Here is a 24,591-nt window from a genome sequence, read left to right on the forward strand (position 1 = left end):
GAGAAGAGTGTCACAAGTGGAGCTGCTGCCGGCGCATCGCAGAACAAGGGTGTCGCCGCTGCAGTTAATGCACGAACCAAGAACTTCTTGCATCCCCGGAGTAGCGGGCCGCATCTGGAAGATCTTCAAGTCTTTATTTCTTTGTACTTGAACTTTGCCGCATTTCCCTCGCTGCGACATTGCTTGTCGTGGAAGCGCAACGCAACCTAAGGTACATTGACGCAAAGTGTCGTATCTCAAGAACTGAACTTAACTAAGCTAAATCTACCATCTTAAAGTAACAGTATTGTGTATTTTTGTTGTTTATGGTCTTGTGGTAACTCTATATAAAGCATACATATTTTTGATATAAAACCTTGTGTGGTGTCCATCTGTAGTGTTGTCACTGGGTTACTGTATGTAGTCACAAATGCTTAACAGACTGCCTCGGAGATAAGCCTGTCTGCTCGTGCCAAGCTACCAAGGGGGTGAGCAGGGGTTATTTTAGGAGTGTAATCCCCTTATCCTGACTAGAGGCAAGGGTCCCTATTTGTCACAAGTACCTACCTGTGCCAACTAGAGACCCCCAAATCTAACAACACACACTTGAATCGTCTCTGTTTTGAAGGCCTTAAAAATTGTGTTTTTAAATGCCCCTAACGAACAAGTTACTTACCTTCGGTAACGCTTTTTCTGGTAGATACAATATCTGCCTGTGGATTCCTCACTTTGTGAATATCCCCTTGCGTCAGCAACATTCGGAAATTCTTTTCGTAGCTTCGCGGCGACGTGGACTTGGACGTCATAGAGGCACGGCATCGCTCGCGACTCCGCTGACGTCACCGACGCCTATAATAGGCCCACGCCGGCGTGATGACATCAGTTCCGCCCTTTTTTCCGTGCCTTCGAGGCACACGGACGGACCAATGACAGTAGACATATACCCAGTATACGCAGTGTAAATATCGAAATAACACACACAGTGTGAAGCAAATGCAACAAAACATTTGAAATAAGCAAATACATAATAGAAACTCTGGCATAGAAGAGTGGACAACGGGGAGGCGGGTGGGTCAGTGAGGAATCCACAGGCAGATATTGTATCTACCAGAAAAAGCGTTACCGAAGGTAAGTAACTTGTTCTTCTGATAGATACATCTGCCGTGTGGATTCCTCACCTTGTGAATAGAGTCCCACAGCAGTCCCCACTTCCGGAGGAGGGTGTCCACTCTTCTAAACCAGGAAATCCTGAAGGACAGAACGCGCAAAGTGACCGTCCCTCCTCACTTCGGTATCCAAGCAGTAATGCTTTGCGAAAGTGAGGAGGGAAGACCAAGTTGCCGCTCTACAAATATCCTCAACAGGCACACCTCTAGCCAATGCTGAGGTCGAAGACTTAGCTCTAGTTGAATGAGCCCTTATACCCTCTGGAGGTTCCTTACCGGCCAAAGAGTAGCAGATCTTAATACAGAGGACGATCCACCTTGACAACGTCCGCTTATGGACCGCCCTTCCTCTCTTGCAGCCAGCAAAGCCAATGAAGAGCTGGTCATCCAACCGACAGTCTTTAGTCCTGTCCAGGTAAAAAGACACAGCCACTGAGCCTCTCACCAGGCAGGGTCACCCCCTTGCTCCTGCCGCTTCCTGCTCCTGCCTACGCCAGTGTTCCCGCCTGCCAAGCTCCTGACCGCCGACGCCTCCCCTGCCCCCCGAGCGGCCCAGCCTCAGCTGAGCCGCCCGCCCGACAGTTTTTCCCGCCGCTGACCCCCTGCGGCCCCGCCCACCACCAGCCCATTGGCCGCCCCGCTCCCGCCGCCCAGCTGACCCGCCCTCCCGTCCCCCTTCTTATGACGCCCCCAGAGCGACCGCGCAGCGGGAGCACCGATTGAGCGCCGAAGGTGTGCCAAAGGTAAGCCCGTCCGCGCCTGGACCGCGCCCAGTGCCAGGACCCCTGGCTCCCGAAGACACCAGCCCACCCGCCGGACCTACGACGCCACCGAACTCTACGCACTCAACGCCGGCCGAACCCCGGGATGCTATCGAGCCACCCCGAGACGCACTCACGGACCCTTCTGCTGCCACTCCTGCAAGTTCACCTGCACCCGGACCTGCACTACACCAGCACCGACCAAGCCTAACACCAGCAGCAACCACCTCAAGTGCATCCTGCTCAACACCCGCTCCATCCACAGACACGCCATCGAGCTCTGGAACCTGCTCGACACCACAGCCCCAGACATCGCCTTCCTCACGGAAACCTGGATGAACGCCTCCTCAGCGCCCGACATCGCCATCGCCATCCCGGACGGCTACAAGATCATCCGGAGGGACCGCGTCAACCAGACAGTAGGAGGCATCGCCATCATCCACAGGAACACCATCCGCGTCACGACCAACACCGACGACACCCTCGCACCCGCCGAACACCTTCACTTCCAGATCCACATCAACCCCAAGACCACCCTCAGAGGCACCCTCATCTACAGACCCCCGGGACCACGCACACAATTCAGCGAAGACATCGCCGTATTCATCAGCCCGCTCGCCCTCACTTCCGCTGACTACATCCTCCTCGGGGACCTCAACTTCCACCTGGAGAACAACAACGACCGCAACACCACCACCCTGCTGGACAACCTCGCCATACTCGGATTCAAGCAGCTGGTGACCACCCCCACCCACTACGCCGGACACACACTCGACCCCGTCTTCTCATCCAGCAAGGACATCGCCGTCAGCCACGCCACCAGACTCCACTGGACGGACCACAGCTGCGTCCACTTCAGCTTCAGTAGGACCACGATCCACCACCACCAGCAACAGGTTGCACGCAGAAACTGGAACAAGATCACAGCCGACCAGCTCGCAACTTCCCTGAGCATGAACCCTCCCACCAGCGCAACGAACCCAAGCCAGGCGGCCACCAACCTCGCGAAGTGGATCAGCAACTGCGCAGACGACCTCGCCCCTCTGAAGACCCCGCACAGCAGACCCGGCAGCAAGAAAGCCCCATGGTTCACCGACGAACTCAAGAGCTCCATGAAGAACTGCCGAGCACTCGAGAAAGCCTGGCGCAGAGACCCGACACCGAACAACAGGACTGCCCCCAAGCTCGCCACCCGAAAACACCACCAACTGATTCACGCCACCAAGAAAACTGCATTCAAGGAACGACTGGACAACAATGCACACAACAGCAAGGAACTCTTCAACATCGTTAAAGAGCTCTCCAACCCCAACGCCGGAAACAACGACATCACCCCTTCACAAGACCTCTGCAACTCCCTCGCCTCCTACTTCCACAACAAGATAACGGACATAGACAACAGCTTCAGCACTCAACCAACGCACGCCACGACTGAACCACTGCCCCCCACCACCACCCTCCGCGCCTGGACCCCGATCAACACCGAAGATACCATCCGCACGATGAACTCCATCCACTCCGGATCTCCGACCGACCCCTGCCCTCGCCACGTCTTCAACAAGGCCGAAACTGTCATTGCACCCCACCTGCGGGACATCATCAACACCTCCTTCGACACCGCTACCTTCCCGGAGAGCTGGAAGCACGCCGAACTCAGCGCTCTACTTAAGAAGCCATCAGCCGACACCACCGACCTCAAGAACTACCGCCCCATCTCGCTGCTCCCGTTTCCGGCAAAAGTCATCGAGAAGACCGTCAACAAGCAGCTGGCCGCCTTCCTCGAGACGAACGGATCCCTCGACCTCTCGCAGTCTGGCTTCCGGGCCAACCACAGCACCGAGACCGCCCTGATCGCAGCCACCGATGACATCCGAGCCCTGCTCGACAACGGAGAAACAGCGGCCCTCATCCTCCTAGACCTCTCCGCGGCCTTCGACACGGTCTGCCACCGTACCCTAGTGTGGCGCCTCAGCAACGTCGGAATCCAGGAGAAGGCACTGGAATGGATCATCTCGTTCCTCGCCGGAAGGACACAGAGTCCGCCTCCCCCCGTTCAGATCAGAAGCCACCGGAGTCATCTGCGGCGTTCCTCAAGGCTCCTCGCTCAGCCCAACCCTCTTCAACGTCTACATGAGACCTCTTGCAGCCATCGCACGCCCAACACAACCTCAACATCATCTCCTACGCCGACGACACCCAGCTGATCCTCTCCCTCACCAACGACCCCGCCACCGCCAGAGCCAACCTACACGAAGGGATGACAGACGTAGCCAAGTGGATGACGGACCAATGACAGTAGACATATACCCAGTATACGCAGTGTAAATATCGAAATAACACACACAGTGTGAAGCAAATGCAACAAAACATTTGAAATAAACAAATACATAATAGAAACTCTGGCATAGAAGAGTGGACAACGGGGAGGCGGGTGGGTCAGTGAGGAATCCACAGGCAGATATTGTATCTACCAGAAAAAGCGTTACCGAAGGTAAGTAACTTGTTCTTCTGATAGATACATCTGCCGTGTGGATTCCTCACCTTGTGAATAGAGTCCCACAGCAGTCCCCACTTCCGGAGGAGGGTGTCCACTCTTCTAAACCAGGAAATCCTGAAGGACAGAACGCGCAAAGTGACCGTCCCTCCTCACTTCGGTATCCAAGCAGTAATGCTTTGCGAAAGTGAGGAGGGAAGACCAAGTTGCCGCTCTACAAATATCCTCAACAGGCACACCTCTAGCCAATGCTGAGGTCGAAGACTTAGCTCTAGTTGAATGAGCCCTTATACCCTCTGGAGGTTCCTTACCGGCCAAAGAGTAGCAGATCTTAATACAGAGGACGATCCACCTTGACAACGTCCGCTTATGGACCGCCCTTCCTCTCTTGCAGCCAGCAAAGCCAATGAAGAGCTGGTCATCCAACCGACAGTCTTTAGTCCTGTCCAGGTAAAAAGACACAGCCACTGAGCCTCTCACCAGGCAGGGTCACCCCCTTGCTCCTGCCGCTTCCTGCTCCTGCCTACGCCAGTGTTCCCGCCTGCCAAGCTCCTGACCGCCGACGCCCCCCCTGCCCCCCGAGCGGCCCAGCCTCAGCTGAGCCGCCCGCCCGACAGTTTTTCCCGCCGCTGACCCCCTGCGGCCCCGCCCACCACCGGCCCATTGGCCGCCCCGCTCCCGCCGCCCAGCTGACCCGCCCTCCCGTCCCCCTTCTTATGACGCCCCCAGAGCGACCGCGCAGCGGGACCACCGATTGAGCGCCAAAGGTGCGCCAAAGGTAAGCCCGTTCGCGCCTGGACCGCGCCCAGTGCCAGGACCCCTGGCTCCCGAAGACACCAGCCCACCCGCCGGACCTACGACGCCACCGAACTCTACGCACTCAACGCCGGCCGAACCCCGGGATGCTATCGAGCCACCCCGAGACGCACTCACGGACCCTTCTGCTGCCACTCCTGCAAGTTCACCTGCACCCGGACCTGCACTACACCAGCACCGACCAAGCCGAACACCAGCAGCAACCACCTCAAGTGCATCCTGCTCAACACCCGCTCCATCCACAGACACGCCATCGAGCTCTGGAACCTGCTCGACACCACAGCCCCAGACATCGCCTTCCTCACGGAAACCTGGATGAACGCCTCCTCAGCGCCCGACATCGCCATCGCCATCCCGGACGGCTACAAGATCATCCGGAGGGACCGCGTCAACCAGACAGTAGGAGGCATCGCCATCATCCACAGGAACACCATCCGCGTCACGACCAACACCGACGACACCCTCGCACCCGCCGAACACCTTCACTTCCAGATCCACATCAACCCCAAGACCACCCTCAGAGGCACCCTCATCTACAGACCCCCGGGACCACGCACACAATTCAGCGAAGACATCGCCGACTTCATCAGCCCGCTCGCCCTCACTTCCGCTGACTACATCCTCCTCGGGGACCTCAACTTCCACCTGGAGAACAACAACGACCGCAACACCACCACCCTGCTGGACAACCTCGCCAAACTCGGATTCAAGCAGCTGGTGACCACCCCCACCCACTACGCCGGACACACACTCGACCCCGTCTTCTCATCCAGCAAGGACATCGCCGTCAGCCACGCCACCAGACTCCACTGGACGGACCACAGCTGCGTCCACTTCAGCTTCAGTAGGACCACGATCCACCACCACCAGCAACAGGTTGCACGCAGAAACTGGAACAAGATCACAGCCGACCAGCTCGCAACTTCCCTGAGCATGAACCCTCCCACCAGCGCAACGAACCCAAGCCAGGCGGCCACCAACCTCGCGAAGTGGATCAGCAACTGCGCAGACGACCTCGCCCCTCTGAAGACCCCGCACAGCAGACCCGGCAGCAAGAAAGCCCCATGGTTCACCGACGAACTCAAGAGCTCCATGAAGAACTGCCGAGCACTCGAGAAAGCCTGGCGCAGAGACCCGACACCGAACAACAGGACTGCCCCCAAGCTCGCCACCCGAAAACACCACCAACTGATTCACGCCACAAAGAAAACTGCATTCAAGGAACGACTGGACAACAACGCACACAACAGCAAGGAACTCTTCAACATCGTTAAAGAGCTCTCCAACCCCAACGCCGGAAACAACGACATCACCCCTTCACAAGACCTCTGCAACTCCCTCGCCTCCTACTTCCACAACAAGATAACGGACATACACAACAGCTTCAGCACTCAACCAACGCACGCCACGACTGAACCACTGCCCCCCACCACCACCCTCCGCGCCTGGACCCCGATCAACACCGAAGATACCATCCGCACGATGAACTCCATCCACTCCGGATCTCCGACCGACCCCTGCCCTCGCCACGTCTTCAACAAGGCCGAAACTGTCATTGCACCCCACCTGCGGGACATCATCAACACCTCCTTCGACACCGCTACCTTCCCGGAGAGCTGGAAGCACGCCGAACTCAGCGCTCTACTTAAGAAGCCATCAGCCGACACCACCGACCTCAAGAACTACCGCCCCATCTCGCTGCTCCCGTTTCCGGCAAAAGTCATCGAGAAGACCGTCAACAAGCAGCTGGCCGCCTTCCTCGAGACGAACGGATCCCTCGACCTCTCGCAGTCTGGCTTCCGGGCCAACCACAGCACCGAGACCGCCCTGATCGCAGCCACCGATGACATCCGAGCCCTGCTCGACAACGGAGAAACAGCGGCCCTCATCGTCCTAGACCTCTCCGCGGCCTTCGACACTGTATGCCACCGTACCCTAGTGTGGCGCCTCAGCAACGTCGGAATCCAGGAGAAGGCACTGGAATGGATCATCTCGTTCCTCGCCGGAAGGACACAGAGTCCGCCTCCCCCCGTTCAGATCAGAAGCCACCGGAGTCATCTGCGGCGTTCCTCAAGGCTCCTCGCTCAGCCCAACCCTCTTCAACGTCTACATGAGACCTCTTGCAGCCATCGCACGCCCAACACAACCTCAACATCATCTCCTACGCCGACGACACCCAGCTGATCCTCTCCCTCACCAACGACCCCGCCACCGCCAGAGCCAACCTACACGAAGGGATGACAGACGTAGCCAAGTGGATGACGAACAGCCGCCTGAAACTGAACTCGGACAAGACGGAAGTCCTCATCCTGGGATCTTCACCCTCCGCCTGGGGCGACTCCTGGTGGCCCCCCGCCCTGGGCAGCGCACCCAAACCAACAGACCACGCACGCAACCTGGGTTTCATCCTGGACTCCTCCCTCTCCATGACCAGACAAGTAAACGCCGTCTCCTCGTCGTGCTTCAACATCCTGCGCATGCTATGTAAGATCTTCCGGTGGATTCCCACCGAGACCAGGAAAACGGTCACCCAGGCCCTCGTCACCAGCCGTCTGGACTACGGCAACTCCCTCTACGCCAGAACCACCGCCAAACTCCAGAAGAGACTCCAGCGGATTCAGAACGCCTCAGCACGGCTCATCCTGGACATCCCCCGTCGCAGCCACATCACCGGACACCTGAGAGATCTGCACTGGCTCCCGGTCAACAAGAGAATCACCTTCCGTCTCCTCACCCACGCACACAAAGCCCTTCGCAACCAAGGCCCAGGATACCTCAACAGCCGCCTCAACTTCTACGCTCCTACACGCCAGCTTCGATCGACCGGCCACGCCCTCGCCGCCGTCCCCTGCATCCGAAGAGCCACCACAGGAGGAAGGTCCTTCTCCTACCTGGCCGCCAAGACTTGGAACTCCCTCCCGACCCACCTCCGCCTGACCCAGGACCACCTTGCCTTCAGGAAGCTGCTCAAGACCTGGCTGTTCGAGCAGTAGCAGACCCCCCCCCACCCCTAGCACCTTGAGACCCTCTGGGTGAGTAGTGCGCTATATAAATGCTTTGATCGATTGATTGATTGAGCCCTCTTGGGGTCCAGATGGTGTAATCTCTCCTCCTCCTTGGAAGGGTGTGGGGGAGGATAAAAGGTAGGAAGGGTAATGGATTGACCAAGGTGGAAAGGAGTAACCACCTTTGGCAGAAAAGCAGCCCTGGTCCTAAGAACCATTCGATCAGCATGAATGGTCAAGAAAGGGGATTGTAACTAAGAGCTTGAAGCTCACTTACCCTTCTTGCCTAAGTTATCGCAACGAGGAAAACTGTCTTCAGAGTCAAAAGCCTCATAGGACATTTGTGAAGAGGCCTAAAAGGAGCACCCATCAGAAAGGTCAAGACAAGATTCAAGTCCCACAGAGGCACAATAAAAAGGAGTAGGAGGGAACTTATTTATAAGGCCCTTCAAAAACCTCAAGACAACAGGAGATTTAAAAAGAGAGGGCTGGTCAGGCAAACAGATAAAAGCAGACAGCGCTGAAAGATAGCCCTTCACCGTGTCAACAGCAAGCCCCTGCTGCGCCAGAGAAAGAGCAAACTGGAGAACATCAGATGAATGGGCTCTCAAAGGGTCAATAGATTTCTCCCTGCACCAAGTAACAAATTTAGACCACCTATAAGAATAGATGGACTTAGTGGAGTCACGCCTGGCTGACAAGATGACATCCACCACGTCAGGCGGGAGAGAAAAAGAACTCGGGTTGCCCCGTTCAATCTCCAGGCATGAAGGTGTAAGGTCTGGAGGTGGGGGTGTAGAACCTGCCCCTCCATCTGAGAGAGGAGATCTGCCCTGTGAGGGAGACGGAGCGGCGGGTGAGAGGAGAGGTGGAGAAGGTCTGAGTACCACACCCTTCTTGGCCAATCCGGGGCGATCAATATGACTTGGGCCCGGTCTTGGCGAATTTTCCTCAGAACCCGAGGAATCAAAGGTATGGGAGGAAACGCGTAAAGGAGTTGCGAGTTCCAACTCAACTGAAACGCGTCCCCCAAGGCCCCTTGCATCGGATACTGGAGACTGCAGAATGACAGGCAGTGAGCATTCTCGTGAGTGGCGAATAGGTCCACCCGAGGAGTCCCCCACATCCGAAAGATGTCGTGAACAACTTCCGGGTGAAGCCTCCACTCGTGATCGGCAGAGAACTGCCGACTGAGACTGTCTGCACGAACGTTCTGAACTCCGGCCAGATGATTTGCCATCAGACAAATCTGATGGTCCTGAACCCAGGACCAGAGGCGCAGAGCCTCTCTGCAGAGACACTGCGACCCCACTCCTCCCTGCTTGTTGATGTACCACATCACGGTCGTGTTGTCCCTCAGGACTTGAACCGACTGACCGCGAAGGGAAGGGAGGAAGGCCTTGAGTGCCAGACGTATCGCCCGCAACTCTAGGAGGTTGATGTGAAGCAACCTTTCCTCTGGAGACCAAAGACCCTTGACCTCCAGGTCTCCCAGATGAGCACCCCACCCGAGAGTGGATGCATCCGTTATCACTGTGGCCACAGATGGAGGAAGTTGAAAAGGCTTTTCCTTGTGACAGATTGCCTTCCACGCTCCACCAAGACAGATCCGCTGCAGCTTCTCTGGAGATCCTCACTGACTCCCTGAGATCTCCGTTGTGTTGATACCACTGCCTGCGGAGGCACCACTGGAGCGCCCTCATGTGCCAGCGTGCATGATTGACCAACAGAATGCAAGAAGCCATCAGACCGAGCAGGCGAAGAACCTTCAGGACTGGAACGACCGCTCCATTGTAGAACAAAGGAATCATTTCCAGTATGTCGCGAATCCTTTGAGGAGGAGGGAATGCACGACACACAGTAGTGTCGAGTACAGCACCTATGAACAGGTTGCACTGTGAGGGCACCAGGTGAGACTTGGGTACATTTATCGAAAAACCCAACCTGTGCAACAACTGAGTTGTCTCCTGCAGATGATGGAGCACTCTCTCTGACGACTCTGCTTTGATCAGCCAGTCGTCCAAATAAGGGAATACAGGAATCCCTGACCTCCTGAGATGTGCCACCACCACTGCCATCACCTTGGTGAAGACTCGAGGCGCAGTAGTAAGCCCAAACGGAAGGACCGCAAACTGATAGTGCTGCGATCCCAGCGTAAAACGGAGATACTTCCTGTGCGACTTCAGGATTGGGATGTGAAAGTACACATCCTGCAAGTCGAGCGACACCATCGAGTCTTCTTCCAGCAGCGCTTGAAGAACCTGTGCAAGAGAGAGCATCTTGAACTTTTCCTGTTTTAGGTAAAGGTTCAAGATCCTGAGATCCAGAATTGGCCGAAGCCTGCCATCCTTTTTGGGGATCAGGAAATACCGGGAGTAGCATCCCCGACCCCTTTCCTGCTCTGGAACCACCTCTATCGCACCTTTTCGAAAAAGTGCCAGGACTTCTTCCTGTAAGAGAAGCAGGTGGTCCTCTGAACAATAACCCTGGCAAGGAGGATAATTTGGGGGAAACTCCCGAAAAGGAAGAGCATACCCATTCTCCACACGATTGGGAATTGATAACATCAGATCTTTGGGTTCTCAATCTTGTAGAAAATGGGTAAGCCGGCCCCCCACAGGGACCACATGTTCCGGAATGGCGGATCTAGGGCTGCTTTGCTGCGTTGGCAGGGGGTTGGGAAGGGGAAGAAGAAGAGGAGGAGGAGGAAGCCTGACGGCCTCTAGGACGGGCTCTTTGCCTGCCCCTGTAAGATTTATACAGCGTATTTTGCTGTTGCTGTGGCTGCTGTTGAGATGGTCTGTAGGAACGAAAGGAAGATCTGCCAAACCCTCTGAAGCGTCTTCCAGTAGTACCCCTGGACTGAAGGCCCAAAGATTTCGCAGTGGCCCTACTGTCTTTAAAACGTTCCAAGGCAGCATCAGCCTTCTTGCCAAACAATCCTGAGCCATCAAAAGGCAAGTCCATCAAAACAGACTGAACATCTGTAGAGAACTCCGATGTTTTAAGCCACGCGGCTCTCCTAGTGGCCACAGAAGAGCCCATGACCCTCGCCACCGAATCAGCAGTGTCCAGCCCACTCTGAAACACCTGTCTCGCAGCAGCCTGAGTGTCCGATATCACCTCCTGAAAATCCTTTCTATCCTCCTCAGGGATTTTCGGAACCAACTGTTTGACAGAATCCATCAAGGCATGGACATACCTCCCCATCAGACCAGTTGCGTTGGTTGACTAACGCCTTACTGGCTGAGGAGAAGACCTTCTTGGCAGCTTGATCCTGCTTTCTGGACTCTTTATCCCCAAGAACCTGCGGAAAAGCACCAGCAGACCTCTTCGAGCAGGCAGCCTGCACAACTAAACTCTCAGGCAATGGGTGTGTTGACAAAAATTCAGGGTCACCAGGTGCAACCCTGTACCTTCTCGCCACTGTCCTAGAAACTGCAGGAGCAGATAAAGGCTTCTTCCAAACATCATAGATGGGTTCAGCTAACGCATCATTAAAGGGCAGCATAGGCTCAAAATTAGAGGAGGGTGAATGAAGAACTTCAGTCAGAAGATTTGGCTTATAATCAGCAGTGGGCAGAGTAATGTTCAACAAATTTGCCGCCTTTTTGATAACAGTGTGATAGGGAAGGGAGGAAGGCATCCGTTGAAGGTACATTTGACACTGAAGCTAAATCCCACTCAGGAGACAGTTCAAACCCACTGGCTTCACCCAGGTCCTCAAAAGGATCTTCAGAATCTTGTAACTCTCCTTCCTCCATATCTATATTGTACCTCCTCTAGAAGTCTCTGAGCTTCTCTCCGTGACCTTTCCTTCACGATAGAAGTCGAAGGATTCGGAATCGACTCCGACGGGGTCGGGGCCGGCGTCGAACCCGAAGTCAGATGAGGTAGTTTTACACGAGGTCGAGCAGAATCCTGCTTCGGAGTCGTAGGTACCGGCGTCGATGGAACCGGCGTCGACGACACAGGCGGTGTCGGAAAATGCCAATGCGGTGGTAGAGCCGGCATAAAAGGCATGAAGGGCGCAGGAGCATAAGCTTGGGGAACACCCAAGTTAAAAGACATAGGACCCGTGGGACCAACAGGTGCACCAGACGGGTACATCGCCCTAGAATAAACACCAAACATGGCGTTTAGGAAATGGGATGGATCCTGACCTGGAGCTGAAAACTCTGGATAGGGTCCTCCGGGCTGTTCCCGAGGAGGCGGAGTCGATACGACGTCGACCTCTTCTTTGAGTCCCAGAACCGGGGTCGACGAACCCGCAGGCACCGGAACCTCGGCCTCACCAGCCCCCTGCACCTCACCTTCATCCTCCTGACCAGAAGGATTGGACGGATCCGGAGAAGTGATAGCCATCTGCTTCGGTGACTCGGGCGAATTCGGATGTGAAGCCTCACCAACAGAGTCCTGATCCTCCGACGCCGAAATCTCCACTTCCTTATTAATAAGTTTTACTTGCGACTTCGGTCTCGAACCAGATTCCTTTCCTGAGTGATGACGTGACTCATGGCTCCTCTTCTTATGTTTCTTCCTTGATGATCTGGAAACATGAGCTGAAGACGACTCAGAGTGCGACCTCGATCGAGACCTCGACCGCCGAGATCGAGACTTCGAAGTCTTCTTAACTTTCTTACTTTTCAGTTTTGCCACGAGGAGTTTCGTCACCCTTTCTCGTAGAGCCTTTGGGGTCATCTTCTTGCAACAAGGGCAATCCTCGACGTCATGGTCGGAGCTCAAGCACCAGACGCAGCACTCATGCGGATCAGTAATAGACATTTTCTTGCCACATTCTCCGCAAGCTTTAAAGCCAGTCTTCTTCGACGACATCTCGAAGAAAATAGAAACAATAATACTAGAACAAGAGTAACTAAGTTACTAGAAAGCTACAGTACGATCCCAAAAAACCGTTAGCGTCGACGACGCGGAAAAAAGGGAACTGATGTCATCACGCCGGCGTGGGCCTATTATAGGCGTCGGTCATGTCAGCGGAGTCGCGAGCGATGCCGTGCCTCTATGACGTCCAAGTCCACGTCGGCGCGAAGCTACGAAAAGAATTTCCGAATGTTGCTGACGCAAGGGGATATTCACAAGGTGAGGAATCCACACGGCAGATGTATCTATCAGAAAATCCGTCATCCTCCCTCTTTCTACTGCCCCCAAGATAGCCCAGCATGACTGTTGAGAAATCTGAAGATCACAGTCCCCCGATCTTACTGACCAAGCTATGCCCCTGGGTGCTAGTTCAACACGGAGTCAAAGATACGCGGTGGTGAAAAACAATAATAATACAGGAATGTTTGTAGGTACTGACAAGAGGAGGATCCGAGTGCTCTGGAGAACACCATGAGGCATCAAACCGGAGCTGTGAACGACATGTTTGAAACTGATGGCAGAGAAAAAACAATCTAACATTGTAGTTGTTGCGCATGGCAATACCATTAATAGGGAGAGTCACTAGACCACGTGACTCGAAAAGACTTCCTTAGAAAAAAAACAAGTTCTATACGTCAGAGCTCAACACTACATAGCAGATGAATGCACAGCATACATATCTATAGCTACACATGCCACACACATATATGTTTCTTTTGAGCTTATTAGTGATTCTGCTGCAACCCTAAACAGGTCAACGGAATCCACAAGATAATCGGATAAATCAAACAGAGTATCCTCAAAAAGTCCAAGATTGTCAGAAGCCTTACTTTTAGAGGAAAATACCTGCTGAGGTTCTTACCTGAAGGCAGGCAGGCAGTTGCAGCAACGGTACACAGAAGCGCTGGACTCGTCCCTTCTTCCCGCCTCGTTCTGACGCCGGTGACTAGCACCGTTCGAGCAGAGGGCGTGGAAGGTCCGAGCCAGCTACTTCCGGCAGGTACGTGCAGCGCTCTAGTTGTTGGGACGCTGGGGGGCATATAAGGCGGATGTGCAATCGGCAGCGCAGCGGGCGCGATGAAGTTGCGCCTAAGTTAAGCCCGTCTGCGCCCGTCCGCGGGCCAGGGCAAGTCCCTATGCCCAACGGTCAGGGCACATATGGTGGAGCAGGCAGGAGTTGTTGGCTCTCCGCAGTACCTTTCCCAATTCATGTCTGCATAACATGCGAGTGGAGGACACCAGGGTCTGTGAGCATTGCCACTTCTCCTATGACTCGGGCAGGGTTGTGGTCGCTAGAGACCACAACCTGGCCTGCGGCCTGCTCAACGTACGCTCCCTGCGGAAACATAAACTAGATCTTTATGATCTACTCACTGAAAAACAGTGGGATCTTGTGTTTCTCACAGAGACGTGGTTAGATGAATGCTCCACCCCCGATGCCTTAGAGGCGCTACCAGAGGGCTATACAATGCTGAGATTGGATAGACCTAATGGTAGAGGAGGGGGCATCGCTACTGTAGCCAAGCAAAACCTAAGATGTCAGCTAGACCACTCCCCCATCCTGGATAGTGAGGCAGGGAGTTTTACCATTAAAGTTAAGGAAGGATACACGTTGAAGGGTCTTCTGATTTATAGACCCCCAGGCCCTATGGCCAGATTTGGGGAGAGTCTGGTAGAAGGCATTATGGAGGCCGCGCTGCGCAGAGACAAGTTCCTGGTATTAGGGGATCTTAATTTACATCTGAATGACCCCATGGACAACGTTGCCAGGGACTTCTGCCAGACGTTGGGAGCCCTCCAGTTGAACCAGATAGTAGGGGGTCCTACTCATCAGCTGGGCCACTTGCTAGATCCCATATTTGTCAACTGGGGAGAAGTAGAAGCTCTGACTCCTATTCCTATCCCCTGGTCGGATCATCATCTGGTACCATTCTCTATACGCATCCCAGGGGCACGATTGCCGGAGCCCGCACTATTGTACCATCCTAGGCGGAGATGGGCTACCTTCTCCCAGGCTAAATTTTGTGCGGCATTGACCAGAGGGGGGAGCCCTGGGGGGGATGATGCGGATACTGCAAATATCAACCTCTGTAATCGCATCACCGAGGCACTCGATTGCACGGCCCCACTCTCCCACGTTAAATCAGGCGGCTGCACACACAAAACAGCCCCGTGGTATACTGATGAGCTTCGTGCTGCGAAAGCAGCACTGAAGCGCGCTGAAAGACAGTGGCGAGGGGCTTTTGCCGCAGATGCTAAGGTGATCTACCTAAATGAGAGGCGAACCTATCATGGGCTAATCAGGAAGTCCAAAGCAGCATATTATGCCATCAGGATTAGTGAAGCTGGGAATTCCGCAAAGGAATTGTTTCTGCTCTATAAAACTCTCTCGGGGGGGAATCCAGCCATCACCCCCGACGATTGCTCGGTGGAATCCTGTGATAGGATTGCAGACTTCTTCGCCGAGAAAGTAGCGAAGATCTACTCAGCCTTCCCCAGTCATTCCACCGCAGGGGCGGAGTTTGTGGAAGTCCCGAGGGAATGGGGGGACAGACACACACTGGCTAACTTTGCCACCCCGGCCCCGGAGGCCCTTTTAAAGATCTGTAGGTCCGTTAAGTCCGGCTCCCCCCAGGACCCAACCACGCCGAAACGGCTAGCGGAAAGCCTGATAGTGCTAGAACCTTATATCAGACACTTGCTGGACGTGTCATTTCGTACTAGGACCGTGCCCAGAGATTGGAAACAGGCAGTGGTTCTACCTCTTAGGAAGAAGCCCAACATCAGCTTCGAAAAGCTGGAGAACCTACGACCCATTTCCCTTCTGCCATACCTGGCCAAAGTGGCGGAAAAAACTGTAAATATGCAACTGATGGACTTCGTGGATGAGGCTGCCCTCCTACACGACACCCAGTTTGGTTTCCGTCCCCGCCACTCAACCGAATCAGCACTTCTGTTGGCTGTGGAGACCTTACGCCAGGGGGTGGATGAGGGCCAGACCATGGCCCTCATCCTATTGGACCTGAGTGCAGCGTTCGACACTGTAGCTCATACCACCTTGCTACAGTGTCTGAACAGTGGCGGGATATCTGGCGCTGCACTCAAATGGATCCAATCCTTCCTGACAGGGAGAGGCTTTCAGGTTCGCCAGGGAGAATGTTATTCCAGGGAAATCGGGTTGGGACAGGGCGTGCCCCAGGGCTCGTCCCTGAGCCCCACCCTATTTAATCTTTATGTCTCCCCGGTGGCACCTATCGTTGAAAGCCATGGTCTACGCATAGTGTCCTATGCTGACGACACGCAGTTGGCTATCTCCCTTTCACGCGCGCCCGGTCTTGCGGTGGACAGTTTCAGAGCTTGCATGCAAGAACTTGCAGCCTGGATGTCCACCAATTGTCTCAAGTTAAACAGCAGCAAGACCGAGGTGCTCGTGGTGGGGGGGAATCCGTCTGTTTGGTCGTCGGCGTGGTGGCCCTCATGCTTAGGCGAAGTTCCAACTCCCTGTCAGGAAGCTAGGAACCTTGGAGTTTGGTTCGACACGGACCTGTCCTTTGGCCCTCAGATAGGCCGTGTGGTGGGTATCTGCTTCAGTGCCCTAAAAAGTCTGCGGAAGGTTTTAGATCTCCTTCCTACGTCGGCCCGTAGGACACTGGTGCATGCTCTCGTCACATCGCGCTTGGACTGCGGCAATCTGCTGTACCTGGGAGCCACCAGTAAGGCAATAAACCGCCTCCAGGTGCTGCAGAATGCGGCAGCCCGCCTGATTCTCAAATTCCCCAAGAGATCTGCTTCCAAAGTAGCCCTTCAGACCCTTCACTGGCTCCCAGTGAGGAGTAGGGTCGAATTTAAGGCCCTCTGCACTTGCCACCGCATCCTCACTGGGAAGGCTCCAGTACCGCTTTTGAGTCTGGTTAATCGATATGCACCTACTCGCGGCCTACGCTCCTCCCATGGTGGCCTACTAAAGGACCCCAGGATAAGAAAGGCTCGCATGGGAGGCAGATCTTTTCAGTATCTGGCGGCGAAAAGCTGGAATGCCCTGCCCCTGGACCTTCGACATGAGCAGTCTGAACTCGGCTTCAGGAAGAAGCTTAAAACCTACCTATATACACGTTAATTCACCTGACCGTGCGGCCCAGCATTGCCTTTTCCACTTGCGATAGCGCGGGGACACGCCATCTGAGCGTAACCAGGCGCTTTAGAAAACTCCCTAATAATAAAATAATAATACATTTTTGTGCGAGTTAAAAGTTAATTAAATGTGTAAGAATGAATGAAATAAAAAATAAAAACCAGAAGCACAAATTATTATTAAAAAAAAACCTTCGAGCAAAACAGAGAAAGATTCACAAAAGTAAAAATATGACCATATACCTGTGAAAGGCAAGATGCAGAGACTTTATGTTAACCAGAGAAATATACAAACAAGTGCCAAAACAGAGATCAAAAAGAGCAAGAAAGAAAGAAGCAAACTCAGAAAAGTGCAAATCAAAAGGGCTACAGCAAGCAGACAGAGACAAGATTAGCTGTTTGGTAGAAAAATAAAAGGGCAAAAGAATATTAACGAAGAATGTCAAAAATGTACAAGGACAGAAATATGAACAAATATGGAAAGGGCAAAAAAAGAGTTATGGGTTCCACCAAAGGAAAAGTGAAAAATTCTCCTTTGAGAACTAATGGAGTGAGAAGGTTATGTGCATGCATTAAAACACTACAATTTCAATGTGATAATCAGGTGCTATGTTAGCAGCGGAGGGACAGGAGTGTTAAGCTATTTCAAAACCTTCATCATGGGGAAGCACCTATCCACAAATGTCACTGCGTATTGCCTGAATTCCAAGAGAGTGTCATAAAAATGAGCAGTGTTCTATCCCAGGGTGTTGAGCGACTGCTGTATAGCTTTGCGGGTAACACGTCAAACACAATGGACTGTTGATAAAATGAAAACTAATGACTTGGGTCATAACACAAACTCATTTAAATGTCAATGCACAAATCGCCTGCTGGTAAACACCACACAGAAAAAAAGTGTCAACATCATCATTCAATATGCTATTAAAAATGTAAACAAAAAACTTCAAACATTTTTGACACAGGGCAGTACAGTAACTGTATGTGTATTTCTACTTGGAGACAGTAGAGACATGCTAAGCAGCAGATAACAAACCAAGCTGTTATACTAAGCACCCAGTTCTCACCTTTCAGGTGTGTCTGAGGAACATCAGCAGCAGAATGAGGTGCATCAGGTTTGGAATGAGGTACACTCACGACACCCGCCCTTGATGAAGGCCTGCATGGCTTTTCGAACTACAAAAAGGTAAAGAGTTAATACAAAGCAGACGTCCATAGAGGTTAGGGGAGGAGCTGAGAAGTGATTCTTTCGACTAGCATTCAAAGTGTCAAGGGTGGCAACACACAGCTTTGCTATACCAATCTGTAAACATGAATATCAGCCACTCTCCATCAGTCCATGTGCACCAAGTGGTATTAGACGGGAGCAGACATCTCGAACAATTAGTGGGAAAAAATATCAAACATCAGACAATAGCCTATTGGTTATTAAAAACCAACGAATACCTCAATCAAAGCCTGTAATGTTGCGAATAAGTTAGTAACTGTCCCCTTGACTCCAACTCCTTGGACTGGCCTTTCCAGCTACCTTTATAATGTTTCATACACTTCCTCTTTTTCAGGAAATCTTCAGCTAATTTGAAAAAATACCTCAAATCACCAGAATATTTGCAAAATATTCATAACTTGTGAGGAACTAAGAAATGTGTGTGCTCTGCCTATTTGGGCCGCCACTAGACACGTATAACACGGAAAAACCCAATTGTATAAATTATTTCTATACAGTATTTTTAACTTCTCAGATAGACCCCAACATAAAGGGACACCGGGGATCTATCTGGGAGATTTTATCTTACGTAAAGCCCCCTCCTTGAATATATTAGAAGAGCTTCCCAACACTGTGGTCGAGCCCCCCCAGACTTGAAGGGGTCGGGGTGACCTGATGATGAAGCATGACACCACTAGGGTGTGTGAGGGTAATATAAACAAGCTAGTTTCTTCCCCCACATACATGGTTGCGCTAGACACAACCTTATAGTATCATTAGTCGTGTCGCTCCTACCTTTCTGTCCTCTAGACCACCGGTACAGTTTTTTATATATTACTCAACTGACCACCACGTGATCCACTGGAGTATTTTTCCGTGTTATACTTTTCTGGGAGGACATACTCCGGTTACTACCTCTCTTACCCTCAAGGTACCTGGGTCTTTCCAGTGCCTATTTGTGTTATCGCCCGCCACTAGACACACCTGCATACAGGACCAGATTGAATCCTAAGCTTTGGTGTCTGGGGCATTTGAAAAGTTTACACCAGCATCATTTTCATACCAGAGAAGGCTGTCTGCTTAACAATGACACCTACTTGTGTAGTAGAATAGTGATCCCTCTCCTGAAGCGTACAGATTTAGTACAGATGTATTGAAAATAGTTGCTGAACAAAAATGTATCCTACAACTGTGCACCACCCTACAACCCTCCAAGCATATATTTTCAAACATTCGAAGGGATGTTTGTCTGCAAGACCTGAATGTTGATCCCTGTTCATGAGCATGTGCAGTATTCGCAGTAGATGGTAAATGTGTGAGCGGCAGGGACAAACACTGCTGGAAAGGTCTGTGTCAGATTCAGAATTAAGAACCAATACATCCAGGCTGATAAACAAAAAATAAATACATGTATGAGCAATAAACATACAAGAACTTTCCTTGTGATGCTAATAAAAGCTAATATTTGAGAATGTTGTTCCTATAAATTATTTCCACAAATCTGAGCAATGTTCCTGTGCAGCAAAGCTGGTTCTTAGCCATGATCAAATTCCAACAAAGTGGACTGTAGGGGGCACAGTGTGACCTCCTTAGGAAAGGAAAGATTCATGTTATGTTATGTTATGTTCGTATGTATTTGTAGAGCGCACGTTCACCCTGGGGTTTCTTGGCGCTGTGTACCGCTGGGGAACCCGTCCTGGCTTTCCCTGTGAGATGGTCCCTATTGGGCATCCACAAGGTGAAGCCAGGCATCCCGGCAGCGAGGGGGCCGTTGTGGAGATTAAGCAAGGTATTGCCCAGAGTTGCAGCGTGGGACCCATGGTTAGAGAGGCACCGAGGCGATATTTATCGAGCCCGCTGACATTGGTCCCGTACCCTGCCGCGTCGGGAATTGAACCCTGGTCCCAGGCCGACCTCTGCTTCTGGGTCTGCCGCCTCTAACCGGTGAGCCACACTTCTCCTAGTGGCTCAACTGGCTAATTAAATCAGGACACATTAATGCCTATTTGTCCACTTTGTGAACATGTAGAATGTCATGGTTAAAAACCTTTTCTCTGTATCCAATGACACTATCCAGGTAAATTCTAGAAAGCCAAAACATGTCTAGAGAAAATTAACCCACATCCACTTGACCCAATGCTTATAGGCCACAGAAGGGTAGGAAGCTTAGAACAGCTCAACAAATTATTTGTGGCAACTGGAGCTCAGGAGGAGATATCTTTGAAGTGAAATTCTCCGTAACAATAGATAGCAAAAAATATTTGTTTAGGAGGGAAGATGGCACAAGAAGTTGCTTGTTTCCATGAAGGAGACTGAAGCTTCAGGTCTGCAGATGAAACCATAACCTTGCAGGAAAAGGGAACTGAAGGAGTCAATCCCACCAAGAAAGATGCATTTGAAAACGCCTCTACAACAGGCAAATCAACATGTAGAAGTAGGAGAATTGAAATGATAAAGGAGCAGAGGAAGATTTCTTTGGGCCGAAGGGATACATAGTGTCAAGCTGTACGATGACATCTTGCACTCCTTACATAGCTACTGTCACCACCACTGTTGCCTCATCCTCTGCATTAGTTACCGAATTACCCTAGTAGGCCCTCCTTACCGAGGTTTACAGGTAAGGCAGGTGAAGTACGATGTAAATACCATTCAAGGCATTATGTAGTAAGTAGACTGTTATTTTATGTTAATTTGTATAGAGGACTAAAAATCCAAGAGGGTATCCATGCGCTTAGGCAAGGTGTGTAGATGTGTATTCCCAAGGTGGTCATACGAAGAGCCACGTCTTCAGCCTCTTGCAGATTTCAAAAAGTTAGGAGGAGGCTCTGATGTGTTGAGAGAGGTCGTTCCATGTCTTGGGTGCAATGTAGGAGAATGAGCAACCTCCAGTTTTGCTTTTGCGGAAGCGCGAAGTATGTACGAGTGAGAGGGAGGCAGAGCCTAGGTGTTGGTGGGTTGGTGAAAATGTATGCAGCTGTTCAGGAATTCTGGTCCTGTGCTGTGTAGGGCTTGGATGTTTGTGTGTGAAGAGTTTGAATTGGCTGTGCTTGTGCATGGGGATCCAATAAAGTTTCTTGCGGTGCAGGGTTGAGTGCGGCATGGGAAGTCGAGTATGAAGCTTGCGACTGCATTCTAGATGGTCTGGAGTCTGTGTAGGCATGGTTTTGCAACATGCGTTGGATGTGGAAGCAGGGGATGTGCGCTGCGTAGACTTGAGCCATCATGTTGAGCTTGTCATCTAGGATGATGTCTAAATTTCTTGCGTGGTCCATACGTGTTGGACCTAGCTCAGACGGCCACCAAGTGGAATACCATGGGGAGGTCTTGTTGCCGAAGAACAGTCTTGTTGGAGTTCCGCTTCAGGCAGTTGGTTTGCATCTTGCCTGCTACCATGGTCATGCTGATAGTGTTCGTCTTGTCCATCAAGGAGAAGATGAGTTGGGTGTCATCGGCGTAGGAAATGACTGACGTCTGGTGATCGGATGATGTTGAGCGTGTCATTTATTGTTTTTTTCTTTTTCTTTTTTATTAGCAACACAAGAACCAACAGTATACAAAAATGAGTCAAATTAAAAGAAATAATCTAGACGTCTACAAGGTTAGCGTTAGGTTGGCATTAGATCATTTGACAAAATTCTTATTAGATCCAAACAAAATATATACATGTATCTTGACACATATAGAATAGAAGACAGTAGTAATCTAGATTAAACATGATTTTTTAAAATAAAATATGAGAGACCTCCAAATCTTATTGAATTTAGCTAGAGATTTAGTACCCCTAAGCCTAGCCAGCGCTAATTCCATACTATGAATTTCATTAAGGAGAGACCACCATTTCATTATGTGTGGGGGGTTTAGGGGAGATCCAAGCACGAGCAATTATAAGTTTAGCGTAGGTTACCATAATAGTAAATAAGGGTTTGTGTTGGATATTCCTACCATTAGTGTCTAACATAACTAACGCAGAATCTAAGGGGGGTATATTCCCTAATTTCAGTGTTATTATATTCTGAAAAGATGTCCAAAATTCTGATAGTTTAGGGCAAGTGTAAAATATGTGCACCAAATCTGCTGCAACCAACGCACATTTGGGGCACTTAGTTTGTTCACTATATATGCTATTCGAAGCCCATTTGGTTATTCTTTCTGGGGTATGGTAAAGCATACAGGTTATTTTAATGTTGCTGGCGTGAATAGTAAAAGGAAAAGACGTTTAGTCCGGGAAGAAATAGCTCTGTATAAGCCTAATTTGGTTTTCCTATCTGAGACACATGTTGCCTATGCTGATAGAAAAATCTTGGGATATTTGGGGCTTGAGGTGATAATCTGTTCGAAATTCAATGCATCTATAAGGGGGGTTGCTATTTTGAAAGATAAACGGGTTAAGCTAGAAGTTGGGAAGAGTGTTTGTGATAAAAAAGGGAGGTGGGCTATCGTTCAATTAATGGTGGAAAAAATTAAATATGTTTTTTGTATAGTTTATGGGTCAAATTTTGATGATGCTTACATTTTTGATACTGAAAAGAGCTATATAACACCCCGAACATTTTCATTTCCCAGGCACTTATTTACTAATATCTTATTTATTTCACAACTCAAGCTACATATTGCAGACTTTATCAAGATTAATCTTAACTCCACGACATGTTTAATGGTATGGGACTCTTGCAAGGCGAGTTTTCGGGGCTTTACCCAGCAATTTCTATTTCATCAAAACTCCGAGCGGTTTAAAAAGGACAGAGCGTTGGTTAACGATATACTTTCTACTGAACTGTTACTAGCAGAGGCTCTCCGTCGACAAGCCACGAATATAACAGAATTGGAACTACAATTAGGACGACTGAAATCTGCTCTAAAAACTATTTTCTGGGATAAGAGTAGCATTAAACTACACAAATTTCAAGTGACACAGTATGAGAGCGGCGATAAAGTCGGAAAGTTATTAGCCTATAAAATAGCTGATGAACGAGCTAATACTCTGATCAAGAATTTAAAGGGCCCTAATAATAATATAATTGATCAACCCAATCAAATTTTAGAACACTTCGCTGCATTCTATAAAAAACTATACACTCCAGAAAATCAACCGACAGAGGTGGATATTCAGAAATATCTGGACGATTTTCAGGAGAAACCTGACTCCCTCGAGTTGGAACAACTATCTAATCTCATTAGTCCATGTGAAATAAGAAAGGCCATCTCTTCCTTACCAGCTGGAAAGGCATCCGGAGAAGATACGATCCCACTAGAAATTTATAAGGGGTGTGCCGAGGAACTTATACCTCTCCTCTCCCAAGTTATTAATTATATTGGGGAAAACAAGGTGGCCCCGAAATCCTGGAATAAGGTAAAACTAGTCTTTTTTTTTTTAAAAAAAGGGAAAATCACCTGATCAGTGCGGTTCGTACCGCCCCATCTCGCTAATTAACGCGGATGCTAAAATATTTGCTAAAGTGTTAGCCAATTGATTAGCCCCTATAATACCGAAAATAGTAAGCCCAAACCAACATGGGTTTGTAATTGGTAGGGATACTACCGCACATTTCAAACTGGCTGTCACAGCCTTTGATATTGCTAAAAAAGGAATCCACCCCACTCGGTATGATTATGCTTGACGCAGAAAAGGCTTTTGACCGAGTGGGGTGGGATTACTTGTGGCTAGTTATGACTGGTCTTGGTTTTGGGGGCACATTTCTGAACTGGATACAATCACTGTATGATAATCCCATGGCTAAGATCAGCTATGCTGGTCTATTATCAGCTTCATGTACTATTGCTCGGGGAACCCGCCAGGGGTGTCCCCTATCACCTCTCTTATTTGCCTTATCAATAGAACCATTTCTTTACGCCTTACGAATACAACCACTCATTATCCCTTTTAAGTTCGGTCCTCACTTATTGAATCTCACAGCTTATGCTGACGACGTCGCCATATATTCAACCGATATCGGTGAGGCGATGCAGGGTATCATACTAGAAGCCAATAGATTTGGGGACGTCTCTGGCTATAAATTAAATCTAAACAAAACCCAAATAATTGCTAATTACAAACCAGAATGACTAACTATTGGAATGTGTTCGGCAGCTACTTACTTAGGGGTTAAACCCCTATCTGCAAATATTAAGGATTTAATTAAACTAAATTACG

The 24,591-nt window shown here is 50.7% G+C and overlaps 1 protein-coding gene across 1 annotated transcript in view; it reads right to left on the reverse strand.

The window, feature by feature from the left end:
- The window catches only part of CEP95 (centrosomal protein 95), a 754,590-nt gene that overhangs the window by 466,715 nt on the left and 263,284 nt on the right, over positions 1-24,591 (reverse strand). Inside the window, exon 8 of the mRNA XM_078654338.1 lies at positions 18,301-18,409. Within this exon, the coding sequence (XP_078510464.1) occupies positions 18,301-18,409 (109 nt within the window). The remainder of the gene's footprint in view (positions 1-18,300; positions 18,410-24,591) is intronic.

Source organism: Lissotriton helveticus, chromosome 7 (assembly GCF_964261635.1).
Source record: "Lissotriton helveticus chromosome 7, aLisHel1.1, whole genome shotgun sequence".
NCBI lineage: Eukaryota > Metazoa > Chordata > Amphibia > Caudata > Salamandridae > Lissotriton > Lissotriton helveticus.